The sequence below is a fragment of the Fundulus heteroclitus genome, chromosome 7 (assembly GCF_011125445.2).
Source record: "Fundulus heteroclitus isolate FHET01 chromosome 7, MU-UCD_Fhet_4.1, whole genome shotgun sequence".
In the NCBI taxonomy this organism is placed as follows: Eukaryota; Metazoa; Chordata; class Actinopteri; order Cyprinodontiformes; family Fundulidae; genus Fundulus; species Fundulus heteroclitus.
In genome coordinates, this window is record NC_046367.1 from 12,879,644 (window position 1) to 12,893,179 (window position 13,536).

At 40.2% G+C, this 13,536-nt stretch overlaps 1 protein-coding gene across 1 annotated transcript in view; it reads left to right on the plus strand.

The window, feature by feature from the left end:
• cryl1 (crystallin, lambda 1) overlaps positions 1 to 13,536 on the plus strand; it is a 31,768-nt gene that overhangs the window by 625 nt on the left and 17,607 nt on the right. Inside the window, exons 2-6 of the mRNA XM_012880058.3 lie at positions 754 to 861; positions 4,083 to 4,209; positions 9,032 to 9,193; positions 9,754 to 9,849; positions 13,382 to 13,480. Coding sequence (XP_012735512.2) covers positions 754 to 861; positions 4,083 to 4,209; positions 9,032 to 9,193; positions 9,754 to 9,849; positions 13,382 to 13,480 — 592 coding nt within the window. The remainder of the gene's footprint in view (positions 1 to 753; positions 862 to 4,082; positions 4,210 to 9,031; positions 9,194 to 9,753; positions 9,850 to 13,381; positions 13,481 to 13,536) is intronic.

Here is a 13,536-nt window from a genome sequence, read left to right on the forward strand (position 1 = left end):
CCGACCCCTGTCTTTCCTTCCTCCATTACGATCTCCACCTCATTTTGTTTTAGGTTCTCAGGGCCTAAATAAAACATCTGATTGTTACCCTGCTAATGGCCTGTTATAAATTCGTCATGCAGAGCATGATTGGCTGGCACAAACAAATATTATGATTTCAGTACTGCAAATGTTGGTATTGTAATGTTGATTTCAATTTGCAAAATTGTGCAGCTTGGAGAGGCATAATTAAAAACTGGAAATGTTCTAAAAGCGGCGAAAAATACTACTCCAAGCCTGACAGGAACACTGAAGGAGCAGCAGGAATTTCAGCCAGTACTGGCTGTTTACTCCATATGTTTGGACTAAGAAGTAGGGTTGTAAGACAGAATTCTATTCTTACAAAGACAAAAATCTGATCCCCTGTGAAAGTACAATTTAAAAATGTATAGAAACAGTACAGTGATCCTTGGCAAACTTGTTTTTTTAGTGATGTGGAAAGGAGTTTTCTTCTGTAGCAGTTATTACAATATACACTTGAAGAAGGAAAACAAGCAGGAAACAGTGAGCTAGCAGAAAGATTGTGTGTACTTTAAGTTCAGGAAATCAGTCTGAAGAATCCCCTGTATGACTTTGTCTTTATACTTTAACTTAGTTGCTATGTCGTTTTTGAGGAAACTGAGTTTAATCACATGTAGGATTTTACAGCATGAGCCTGAGTGGTTGGATAGTTGTTATTGTTTTCTCACTGTTTCTCTGTCTCTGGTTGTTTAGCGGTCTGATCGGCCGCTCCTGGGCCATGGTGTTTGTCAGTGGAGGCTACCGGGTGAAGATCTATGACAACCAACTGGGGCAGGCTGCAAAGGCTGTCACAGAGATCAGGTGACTTACACAGCACCAATGTGCTTGTTTGCATCTGGTATTCCATGTGTTATGATCTTAAAAAAATGCAATACTCTTTAAAATATTAGCATCGCATTGCTTTATGATGCATAACTTGGCAGAATACAAAATACCTATTTTTGTCCAGGCTTTCGAAAATCGTGACCACCCTCTTTAGAATATAACTATAACCTCAATCTGCTGATTACTGTGAAGACAAAAATTAACACTGCTTGATCAGCAGCTTCCAGCTGCCATGTAAACGCATGATCAAGTGCACGTTAACGCTTAAACACAGCTTCAGAGACCAGTCAGCACCAGTTAAACATTACAATGAAATGTCAAAGGCCTTTGGGGTTTTTTCTTTTCTTTTTTTTGGGTTGAAACGTGGCAAAAATAAAAAATAAATAAAAAAAGGTTTCTATGGATCTATGTAAAAAAAAACGAACCCACATTTTAAATAGGTTCACATTTTTTAAACTTCTATTTTACGCAAAAACTGAGAATCCCTATATCAACAGATGGGGGCAATTGGTGTGTTGGCTTGCTATGTATGGAATATCTTGCTCAAAACGCTCTGCAGTTTTGTGTGATAGTCTCTGTATTTATAATATAGAACATTACAAAGTCAAATATTTTCAGTTATGTATGCTGATAATCAAGCTTGAACCACATTAGCAATGTGACAACTACAAAATTCCATCCATTTCACTGGTTTTCATCCATCCATTTTCCCAACCGCTTAATCCCTCATGGGGTCGCGGGGTGCTGGTGCCTATCTCCAGCGTTCACCGGGCGAGAGGCGGGGTACACCCTGGACAGGTCGCCAGTCTGTCGCAGGGCAACACAGAGAGACAAACAGGACAAACAACCATTCACACCTAAGGACAATTTAGAGACGCCAATTAACCTAACAGTCATGTTTTTGGACTGTGGGAGGAAGCTGGAGTACCCGGAGAGAACCCACGCATGCACAGGGAGAACATGCAAACTCCATGCAGAAAGACCCAGGGGTGTACTCGAACCCAGGACCTTCTTGCTGCAAGGCAACAGTGCTACCCACTGTGCCACTGTGCAGCCCTGGTTTTCATGTGATGCTTATTTTTCAGAATTCTCACCATTATTGAAAATGTTAATTAAGAAAGAAAAAAATTGCCGTAATTTTCACAAATCCACCCAGCTAACCATTGTTGACAGACAGCAATGTTAAACTCCCAATTTATTTTCACCATGATCTATATAGGGGACGCAGGAAACATGTGATAAGTGTTGCTCTGGTTACATGAGATCAAAATGTAACGCTTTATCCCCAGTACCCCTCGTGCTGGGGTCACGAGGGGTACTGATGCCTATCTCCAGCGTTCACTGGGCGAGAGGCGGGGTACACCCTGGACAGGTCACCAGTCTATCTCAGGGCAACACAGAGACAAACTGGACAAACAAGCATTCACGCACACACTCACACCTAAGGAGAATTTAGAGAGACCAATTACCCTAAAAAAAATAAATAAATAAAGAATGAAAATGCTGGTGTGGGCCTCCCATGTCTGCTAGTATACTATAATGGGATGGAAAGATCGAGAACAGACAACAATTAACGGGAAACCATTTAAAGCGTTCATAGTAGACATTCGATTTCAATCTAAAATCAACCTTTCAACTGAGTGCATACCTTATGCAACAATGACAGCCTGGAATGAAATAATTAAACTATGTGGTTTAGAGGAGGAATCTAAAATGCTATCATGGTGTGGACAGGACATGAATTTACCCCAAACAAATATGATAATCGATTCAAAACATGGATCTCCAAATGATTAACCAACTATAATTAATTTGTCCACAAGGGGGCTCTCCAAGCATTTCATCATCTAAGATGGGTTGACCTCTGAAGATTTTTTTCTGATACCTGCAGGCTATCATCTGACCAAGGACTAATACACGCACTTATGTCACTTGTGTCCCTTTCCCAAATAATTTCTAAATTGTACAACAGCGTGCTGCGGAGCAAAGGGGGAGCACATACTATGTGAAAGAAAAATGGGGAAAGAGAAGGAAACACGACAATAAATCAGGAGAATCTGGAGCACATTTGTGAAATCCAACAGATCTCAACTTCTTCAAGTGTCTGGCGGGAATTCTGCTGGAAAAAACATTTTACTCTTCTTTTTTTTTTCATTACATCTACTCAAAAAAAAAAAAAACGATATGGAGGAGCTGGAGATGCCTGTATACGGCACTGAAGGAGCCAACCCCTTCCATGTTTTTCTTTTTTTTGAATTGTCAAATTATTCAAGAGTATTGGTTCTGGATCCATCAACATGTTCAAAGCGTATTCTCGGTTGTTTTTCCCTTCCCTTATGAAACTGTATATCTTGGGAACATTGTGCTAGATTGCCTTAACAGTGAAGACAAGAAATGAGTTTACAGTTTATTATCACCAGAAAACTGCCTGGGGACGAACAACCAACAAAGGAGGTCCGGATCAACATTATGCAAGAATTATATAAGATGCAAAAGGTGTCTTGTCAATTAAAATTTCAAATTGACTCGTTTTGTAGAACCTGGTCAAAAGAGACAGAACACATCAAGCCTGCAAGATCTGATTTTAGATTAATATTAGAATATAAATGCTAGCACTTACTATACAACAGTTTAATTGGCTCTCTAAATTTCCCTTTTTTTTTTGTTTTAGGTCAGATTGACCATTAAGTAAATAGATTTTGAAACCCTTACCATACGATTTTGGAGCATTGAGGAATAGCTTAAATCAGAGATAACCAACATGGTACCCTCGGGCACCAGGCAGACCCCAAGGACTGCATGTGATGCCCTCAAACCCGTTCTAAAAGTAGCGTAGCCTTCCAGTGAGCTGCATCTAAAATGTTACTTTAATCAGTTGCTCTAATTTTGTAATCACACTTGTATTTATACAGATGTAAAAATGACAATTTCTAAAAAAAGAGCATTGCAAATATGTTAATTGGTGAGCACTGACTCTTCTAGTTCAAAGGTAGGTTCTGGTAGACCTTCATGTGACACAGTACCGATGAAGTAGCTCTCCGTTTCAAAAAGGTTGGTGACCCCTGGCTTAAATTATATAACGTTACTGCAAAGAAGATTTACAGAAATGTTGCCTTAACAGTTTTTAGAGTCTCTGGCGCCTGTCTGGTTGGGTCTGAGTTTTTTCTAACACCGTTTCTCTGCTCTCTGGGGTTCAGGAAGCAGCTAGAGGAGCTGGAAGAAGCTCGCATGCTGAGGGGGGATCTCACGGCCACGCAGCAGCTTGCCCTGCTTTCCAGCCATGAGGACTTGGCCCAAGCACTGGATGAAGCCTTTTTTGTCCAGGTAACTAAGGCGACCACTGACAGCACGAACACATGACTGCGTCGGTTTTTCCCAAACACACTTACGGAGGCACTCTTATGGACCTGAACGTGGTCAGACAAGGTTGATTCACCAGCAAGATGCCATTGTTTACATAAAATAAAGAGGTTCCCTCTTAGCGTAACTTTACTTAAATCAACTAAAACTAATCACAGACTGAGGACCGAGAAAATTGAAGTCAGCACAAAACTTCCTGGCTCTTTGTTGCATTGATCATACAGAAGGGGGCAGAATAACGTTGTTTTTTCTGCTCTTTATTAAATGAAATCAGTTCAGTATTCCTTAAATAAGGCTTACAAAGTTAGATTTTGTAGTGAATGAATTTGGGTCATACTTGTAAGAAATTAATTGTTTAAATGAAAGTTTGATATATTTTATTTTTGGACTCTATTTGTCCTAAATTGATGGCTAACTATGAGTATATGGTGTCTAAAACTGTTTTTTAAAGGAGCATTGAACTGGAAATCAGCTTGGCTGCCACTTTCAATGTTTAAAATGACTGAAGTTTATTTTATGGATTATAAATTCAAGTTAAAGTATTAGGAGCCAGCTATGTTTGTTGCCTGAAATGGCCGTCAATAGAATAAGCTGAATCAGCTTTATTCTGCAACTTTGTCGACACAAGGAAGGAATGTAACTTTGGATTCCATCCCTCACATCATGTAAAAGCACATATGTTGTCCACATTAAAAGAACTTGTTGAAAAGTTAATCTTATTGCCGTCTTAATCATCGGATGGCATTGTGAGGGCCCCGTCGTCCGCGTTGAAATTCCTATTTTCTTGGAGGAGGCTGTACATCTGGAACGTCATTCTGAGGAGGTACGGTGACCCGGAGGGATGAGGTTTAAACCCCCATCCCCCCGACGCATCAAGCACCACCACTGGCATTTTAGGAAGCCGATGGCACGCCTCCCCTGCGCTCTGGGGTTTGGAGAGCGGGTTATGAGCTGAAGGGGAAGCCACTGTCCGCTGTAGGTTATAGCGGAGTCCAATGCTGTAGGGAGTCTAAATCTGCATATTGTCCAGTCATCATGATGGGCCAGGAAATCTTTCATCCCTGAAACCGCGTTCCCTCCTAATTCTCCCATATACAAGGTCGTTCAGCAGTGCCAATGCATCCACAGTGGAGCATTACGCACCGGTTTCACCACGACATTTAACTGTTTAGAGCAGTTAAAGTAACTGACTCACACCTTGTCACAATTTATGTGTTAATCTGTGGTGCTCACAACGCTGGTGTTCATCGGGGAGAGGGATGCGATGGTAGAAAACCCGATGAAATGTTCTGCGGACTTTGACTTAAGATTGATTTTAAGATTTAAATTGGCTTATGGGCCATCTTTTTTTTTTACTCATTTGAAAGGTCCTTGTGTATAGTTAACAAAGAGGTTTTGAATGCTTACGACACAGTTGAGCTATACAAAGTCGGATATGGAGTGAAAGTGAACGTCTAGGAGGAATCATGACGCAGTCTGGCTGATATTCGCCACTTTACTGTTTCCCCCGTCTCTAAAATGAGCGTACACTGGGACCAGAGTTGCCATGAGGGATCGCATATTCTTACAGCAAGTTTTTCTTTATAGAAACCACTGCCTTTGCATTGAAAGTGACGTACGCAACATTTAAACCCGTTTGGTGCATACGAAAGCTTTAAAAAAATGACAACCCAGAGCTATGTGTGTAATGCAGATTTAAAAAGAATGCCATCAGCTGGCTTTACGAAAAATGGGATCCCACCAAAAGTAGAATTGATCTGTTTTTGTGAGGTCTGACGGATATACAAAGAGTTAGCCAAAACAGTGTTTACAGTGAAGTTATTTTTTAGATGCAGGATATAAACCATGTGATTGTAGAGAGATAGTTTTGAATTCAACAGAAAATGAAGCAATTATTCTTTTCTGCTCATGAAGAAATCCAAATATGTCCCCTGGCCTTAAGCTGATTTTCGCTTTACTAACAGGTCGCCTGTCCATCACAGGGTGATGGATTTAATGGATGGGGGGGGGGGGGGGGGGGGAGAATCTTTCTCTTAAGTCTTTGACCTGCTGATCCGAACCTGTCAAGGGGAAATTGTCTGATTGACTGACTGATGCATAACAAAGCAAGGAGTGTCGAAGAGAGGATGAAGGGATCATGCTGGTAAATGTTTGTTGTAGCTAGCTCAGGTAATTTCAACAATAAAAAAACAAGGCTTGAGTTAAGAGTTTCAATGTCAGCTAGATTATTGGAATCAGTGCCCCAATATCTGTATATCTGTCCTAAATAATATTTTTTTTGTTTTGTTAAGATTCCTTAAGGAAAGTGTTTCAAGAAGCAAAAGCCGTAGTACAAAAATAGCCTAACTTTAACTGTAATGTAAAATCAAGTGCTTAATTACATCCGTTAAACTATGCTGATTTGTAATTTTATGTTTTTCATAAACACAAGAAATTATAACTTCCTCAACTTTGGATGGTATTTATTCAGCTAGATTAACATTTGTTTAACAGACAAGACCCGACCCCTGTGATGATAAAAGACAAGTTCCTAATCTACGCATCGCCAGTCTAGGAACACAAACTACAATCGACACTAAAACCTGTTTTAAATGTTGTACCAGTCACCTGAAATCCGATAGAAAGTTCAAGACCCCGAAGACAATGGCGCCGTTCTTCCCAGCAGATATGATCACAGGAAGGGAAAGATGGAACAGGGGCAAAAATCTGTGTTTACTTCACTGAAGCAGGCTTCCAAGTGATAACAATGTAGACGAGGAAATGCAACACAAAGCTTTTATTTAATTATTTTTTTCGTATGGCTGTCGACTACATATTATCTAATTACAGGAAGCTGCTTTATGTTTTGCTTTGTTTTCTTGATCACATTTGTTTGTGATCAAAGAGGAAGTGTGAGCGGTTTTCTGATTCAAACCGTTGGCCGATGATTAACAGGTATTACCACTGATGTTAGCTATGTCCATGTTTCCAGATTAGGGGCGGAGCATAGCACCAGATGTCAAAGGAATGGTTTCAAATACTCAGAGTATTTCCTCGTTCATTCTGTATTACCATAATGTGTCCCGGACACAGGCTTTCAGAGATTAGGTCCCTGATTCAGCTGATGTAGTGCAAACAAAACATTTCTTTTAAAACTCTGAGGCAATTAAAATAAGGTTGGTAAATTCTTTGCTTGTAAACCCAGTATTAAGTTGTCGCAAAAACACACACATATTGGGGCCTCTACGAAAGAAGTATGTAGAGTCTTAAAATAAAAGGCTTGTGTATTATAGTAGCTTAATCTTACACTAAATAAATCTACTTTTAGTTTAAGCACATTTACTTATTGGGGAAATAATCCCACAATAGGATTTAATTAGTTTTTGTTATTTTTTTTACTACAAAATCACTGCTAAAATCACTGTCCTTTTGGATGCTGCCTTATTCAGGGGTTGCCACAGCAACACGTTGTATAGGGGTTGCCATGGCAACGTGTATGCTTGACAAAATTATTGCAACTGAGGTTTTTTTTGCGATTTATTCTTATCTTTTTAGTTAATCAGTGTGTCTGGGACCTTTTTAATTAGTAATCCGTGCTTTTAATTTGTCAATGGATTCTAAATATGACACCGGGCCCTGTTTGTTTTACCCACTGGCCCTTGACTCAATGATCCGTATTTATTTTGCCGCCACGCACAGTGAACTGTAAATATCTTATACTTAGAAAATCGCAACACGGAGCGGCATCTTTGGGTCACCGTTACAACTCGGGCCCAAGTTAAACTGCATGGCATCATTAACTGTTGAAAATAACAATACTTAAATCACAATAAAATCCTGGTGGCCTTGTGTTCGTTGATCTTATCAACAGCATAATGATTAAAAAAAACATGTACCCAAATCAATAAATCAAGCTTCCTACATGGTCATTAGCCCCACAAATAATTCTTACAGAAAACCTGTGATGTGAGCTGAGAAGAAGGGAACAGAAGTGAGGATCAAGGACCCTAAAAGATCTACTGAGACTTTACAAAGAGGAATGGTCCAAGATCCCTAACTCTGTACACACCAATGTTTTTAGCATTTATAGAAGAAGACTTAGTGATGTCCTACAGGCAAATGGGTATTGTACCATATTAACAGGGTTTCCTTTAAGTGTGGCACCGCTGGGAAAAGGTATTTTTCACATTGGTTGGTAAACAAGTGTGAGCAATCTATACTGGGCATGGCAACACATATTGAGACAGCTGTCGCTGCAATACTTTGTTTTTCAGCTGCAATACTTTGTTTTTCAGCATATCATATCACATTAAATGTGGAAAAAGGGCTGAAATTATTTATAGTGGTCTCATTTTTGTACATCAGAAAATTCTAGCCTTTTAAAGGATTGATGTGTAAATGGCTGTACTGTCTCGTAATGACAAATACAGCAGGTGCTGTCTTGCAAGGCAAGTTTATTTATAAAGCACTTTTCAGTTACAAGACGATTCAAAGTGCTCTGCATATTTTAATTGTCTTATCTGTTAAACGTCGTGCTTCTTAGTCGGAGACAAATTTCCCCAAGAGGACAATAGAGTGTATACTATTGTGTCATAGTAATCTTAGTGTATGTAACCAATATTACATGGATTTATGTTATTACTTTTGAGTATTTTGTGTTAACAATCACAAAAGCTATTTCTTCATAGCCTTTTCATGTTTCTTGCAATCAAATCTGATAAAGGGTTATGGGTAAAGGCAAGAAAATGTGATATTTGTTTCACGTGCTTCCTCTACTGATGGTTTTGTATGCCTTCATGTCTTCCAGGAGTGCGTATTCGAGCAGCTTGAAGTCAAGCAGAGCGTCTTTCAGGAAATTGAACGTTTTGTGGGTAAAGGAGTGATCCTGAGCAGCTCCACCTCCTGCCTGGTACCAAGCAGTGTCTTTGCTAAAGTACAGGAAAGAAGCCGCTGCCTTGTGTCCCATCCGGTTGGTACCAACCCAGAACTGCAGCAAACGTTCAGCTTGAAAACATACAGAAAGGAAAAGAGTGCTTATTAACAGGTCTATTATACATTTGCAAGACATATAGTTCCATCTCCAACCACAAACATAATGTGAAATAGATGAACAATATTACATAAAAGCATACAAATTGATTAGTGGGAGATATGGAACATAGATTGCGAGCATCTTCTCCCACACAAGACCTCCTCCTCTTATGTAGAAACACTGAATATATGCATATTTACAAAAAAAAAATTTAATTTGCCTTTTTATGTATTCATATTTAAAATGTCTTCATTGATAACAGAGTGGAACCGAAGTCAAAATCAGATATGTGTGCAACAGGCTTGGCAATTAAAGCTGGTTCTGATTGTGATGTTGTGGTACTAATGCTCAACTTGTCTTTAACTGCTATGCACCATTGAACAATAAAAAAAGGATAACATTTTTGACCATAGCAAGAATTCTGATAAAAGGATTATATCGGGTCTCACGTTTTAAAGACGTTATCGCCTTTCCTTGTCTTGTCTTGTCACTTCCAGGTAAACCCACCCTACTATGTGAAACTGGTCGAGCTGGTGCCTCACCCAGAGACCTTGGCAACTGTTATGGACGCCACCCATTCTCTGATGACCAAGGTGCAGATTACAAATTAGATTTCCCATTTTAAACAAGAACGTAGGAGTGACAAAAGGACTTGCCAGTAAAATGTGTTGTGACATCAATTGCCTGTGAAAACCAAACTCTGCAAGTCCGATTGATGTTCTGAGCCATTTTTTTAATTGCCAGCTGTAAATCCCTGCCTAAGCAGCTTCACCTTAACCGACAAGTTATTTCAAAACAGGACTTTTCCAAGCAAGACTTAAAAGCTGAATTTCACAACATTAAATCTCTGAAAGCCACTGGCTTTTTGAAAGCACACCTTGAAGACTGTTCCTAGAATCTGGAGCAGCGATCACCATCCCAAATGAATAACTTGAAAGAGCTTTACTGTGAATCTAAATTCTGATTTTCTTTTCCTGTACTCCCCTCATCTATTCCACTCCCAAATCTGTCTTTAACAGGTTTGTAGAAGTTTATACTCCTTTATTTTTTTATTTTTTTTGTAGGTTTATGATAATCTTAGCGTTTCATGTTTTTTCAACTTGTCTTTTATGTATTTATAAAAAGTCCTGCACCAGTTAGTCTGACCATTATTACCACCTGCAATTTACTGAACCGGTACTGGAGTGTCTCGTACTTGGACATGAACAATAATCTCATTTAAAATCTGATCTCCATGCAGTTAGCATAAAAGCTAAGGTTTTTGGGGAGACACCATAACAGGAATGCAGAAGGACAGACAGTGGTAAACTTTGTAACGAGGATGGAAAAGGCTGTAGTGAATACTTTCTTCCAGAGGAGGCAGGATCTTACAGGTGGATTACATCTACATTGACTGCAATTTAGTGGTTGGTGGGATTGTAGTAAGATGGCACAGGATGGTGTGTGTAGAAGGTCTCTGATGGTGAGGAAGAAAGTTGTGTGGCTTTCAGAGGGGAGTTGAGACATCCTTGGGGTGGTCAGGAGGTGCTTCCAGATGTCTGGACAACTACAGCTAACGCTATCAGCGAGACAAATAGGAGAGTACTTGGTGTGCCTTCTGGAAGGAAAAGCACAAGGAGAGAAAGGGATTAGCTAAGAAGTGGGACACTGAAGAGAGTTGCTGAGTACAGAGAGATGTAGCATAAAGTTAAGGTAGAGTTAGCTAAGGTCAAACAAAGGGCTCACAATGACTTGTAAGATAGGTTTGACTGTAGTAGAGAAGATTTTATGCAAGTTGGAGAGGCAGGGAGATAGAGATAGAAAGGGTATTCGGCAGGTTAGAGTGAGTAAGGACTGAGATGGAAATGTACAAGTGTGATAGGTAGATGGAAGGAGTCCTTTTGAAGAGTTGCTGAATAAGGAAAATGAGAGAGAACAAAGAGCAAAGAAGCAGCCATTGTGAATCAGGAAGTAAAGCAAAGATTAGTAAGGAGGACATAAGGAGGCCATTGAAAAGGATGAAGAGTGAAAAGCAGATACATCCTGATATACCGTAGGATGTATGGAAGGGTCTCAGAAAACCAACATTAGAGTTTTTGGCTCAGCTGTTTCAGAGATCTAGAGAGTGAGAAGATGCCAGAGGAATGTAGGTGGTAGTACCATTTTTTTAGGAACAAGAGAGATGTGCAGAGTTAGGGTGCTGAGAGAGAAGCAGAGAAATATTCAAGACTGGTGCAGCCCTGTCTTGTTTGCTGGAGTGATGGACAGGTTGACAGTTGAGGTTAGACAGGAATCTCCATGGACTATGATGTTTACAGATGACCTTGTTATCTACAGAGAGACCAGGGAACAGGTGGAGGAATATCTAGAGAGATTGAGGTTTGCCATGGAAAGGAGAGGAATGAAGGTTAGCTGTAGCAAGACAGAATACATGTCTCTTAATGAGAGTGAAACAAGTGGAGCCAAGAGGTTTACAGGGAGCAGAGATAAACAAGCCAGAGGACTTTAAGTACCGGTACTAAGGGTCAAAAGTCCAGAGTAAAAGCGTCAGGTGTGTTATGTGATAAGAGTATCAGAGAGAATGAAAGGAAAGGTGTGGAAGATGGCGGTGAGACCAGAGATGGATGGTTTAGAGACAGTGGGACTGATGAAGATGTTGTGTGACAAGGAGGAATAGGATCAGGAATGAGTACATCAAAGAGACGGCTCATATTAGATGTATTGGAAATAAATCCAGAGAGGCCAGACTGAGATGGCTTGGACATGTACTCAGGAGAGATAATAGCCCCGTTTACACTAGTTTAACCGTGCCGAGAAAGTTCAGAGCTCGGTAACTGAGATAACTATCGAGTGTAAATGGAACGCAACTGAAATGAACCGTGCCAAACACAACCGAACCGCGCTAAATCTAGTACCAGTTTGATCAGTGGGCTCGCCCCGATTTTTCAGTGGCTTGATTCTCTAATAACGAAGAGCGCATGTGCAGACTGCGTCATCTCCATGCGGTCAGCTGACATTTCATCCATTCATAAAAATACTAGCTTCCCTACCGTGCCACACGATTTCCAGTGATAATTCTGCTTAGCAGTGTGATGAACCTCAGTGTCTGTCGTTGTTTACTGCGTCTGTAAGCCCTGATTGGACGTCCACTTCCCAAAAGCCGACTCTGACAAGTAAATTTACCAAAGATTGCCTTCTTCGCCTGACTCTCCGCAAACAACAAAATATCACAATTATAACGAAACATAACTTCCTGAATGTTACGGGCGCCGCCATTTTTATTTGCTTGATTCCCTCCTTCAATCCTAGAGAGCAGTAGTACCGTAGATCGTCACTAGGAGGCAAGAAAGCATGCTAGCGTGATGTGTAAACGGTCGTAAGAACCAAGCTCGGCACGGTTAACTGATCCAAGCTCGGTCCGAACTCAGCATGGATCGGTAAAAAAAGGGTAGTGTAAATTGGGCTAAGGAGTTCATCGGTAGAAGGATGCTGAGGCTGGAATGGCCAGGCTTGAGGCTTAGAGGAAGACCAGAGAGGAGATTTATGAATGGAGTGAAAGAGGACATGAAGGTAGTTAGCGAGAGAAGAAGATACAGAACATAGGATAAGATTGAGATGGATGACTCTCTGTGACGACCTCTAAAAGGGAAAAGGAAGACCGCAAAACTATTTGTAAAAATTAGCGATTTTTCAGAGGCATGGGTTTCCTAAGACGATGAAAACTGTTAACTGGTTCCTGCCATAAAAATCAAGACAACCATTAATTGGACTTTTTGGCCAAATGTTACGTTTTCTCTAATTTGTCCATCTGTCCGCCCTGCCATCCATCCACCAATAGTTCTGTAACCGCTTTTATATCATAATGAACCTCTGCATTTGATGTAGACTAAAACATTATAGGCAATTTGCTTCTACCACTAAAATAGGTTGACTATGCAGATGCTGTAAAATTATTTTGATTATTAAAATGACTGATAATCTTTATCTGGACTAAATAAAAAGAACTTAGCGATTTTCTTGAATAAATTGAATAATTTGCCAATCTCATCTTATTACTAGTTTATACTAAGCATTACAGTTCAGATTTTGGTCCTTTTATTTATACCGGTGGCTCTGCTGCTTGACTTCTGGTTTCTTATGGTTCAGGTCGGCCAGGCGCCCGTCCTTCTGAAGAAAGAGATAGATGGCTTTGCCCTCAACAGAGTTCAGGCTGCCATTATCGCTGAGTCATGGAGGCTGGTTCAGGTAAGTGTCAGGGTGAGGTTTTCTTGTTGAAAAGCCCATTGTGTTGTTTTTTTTTG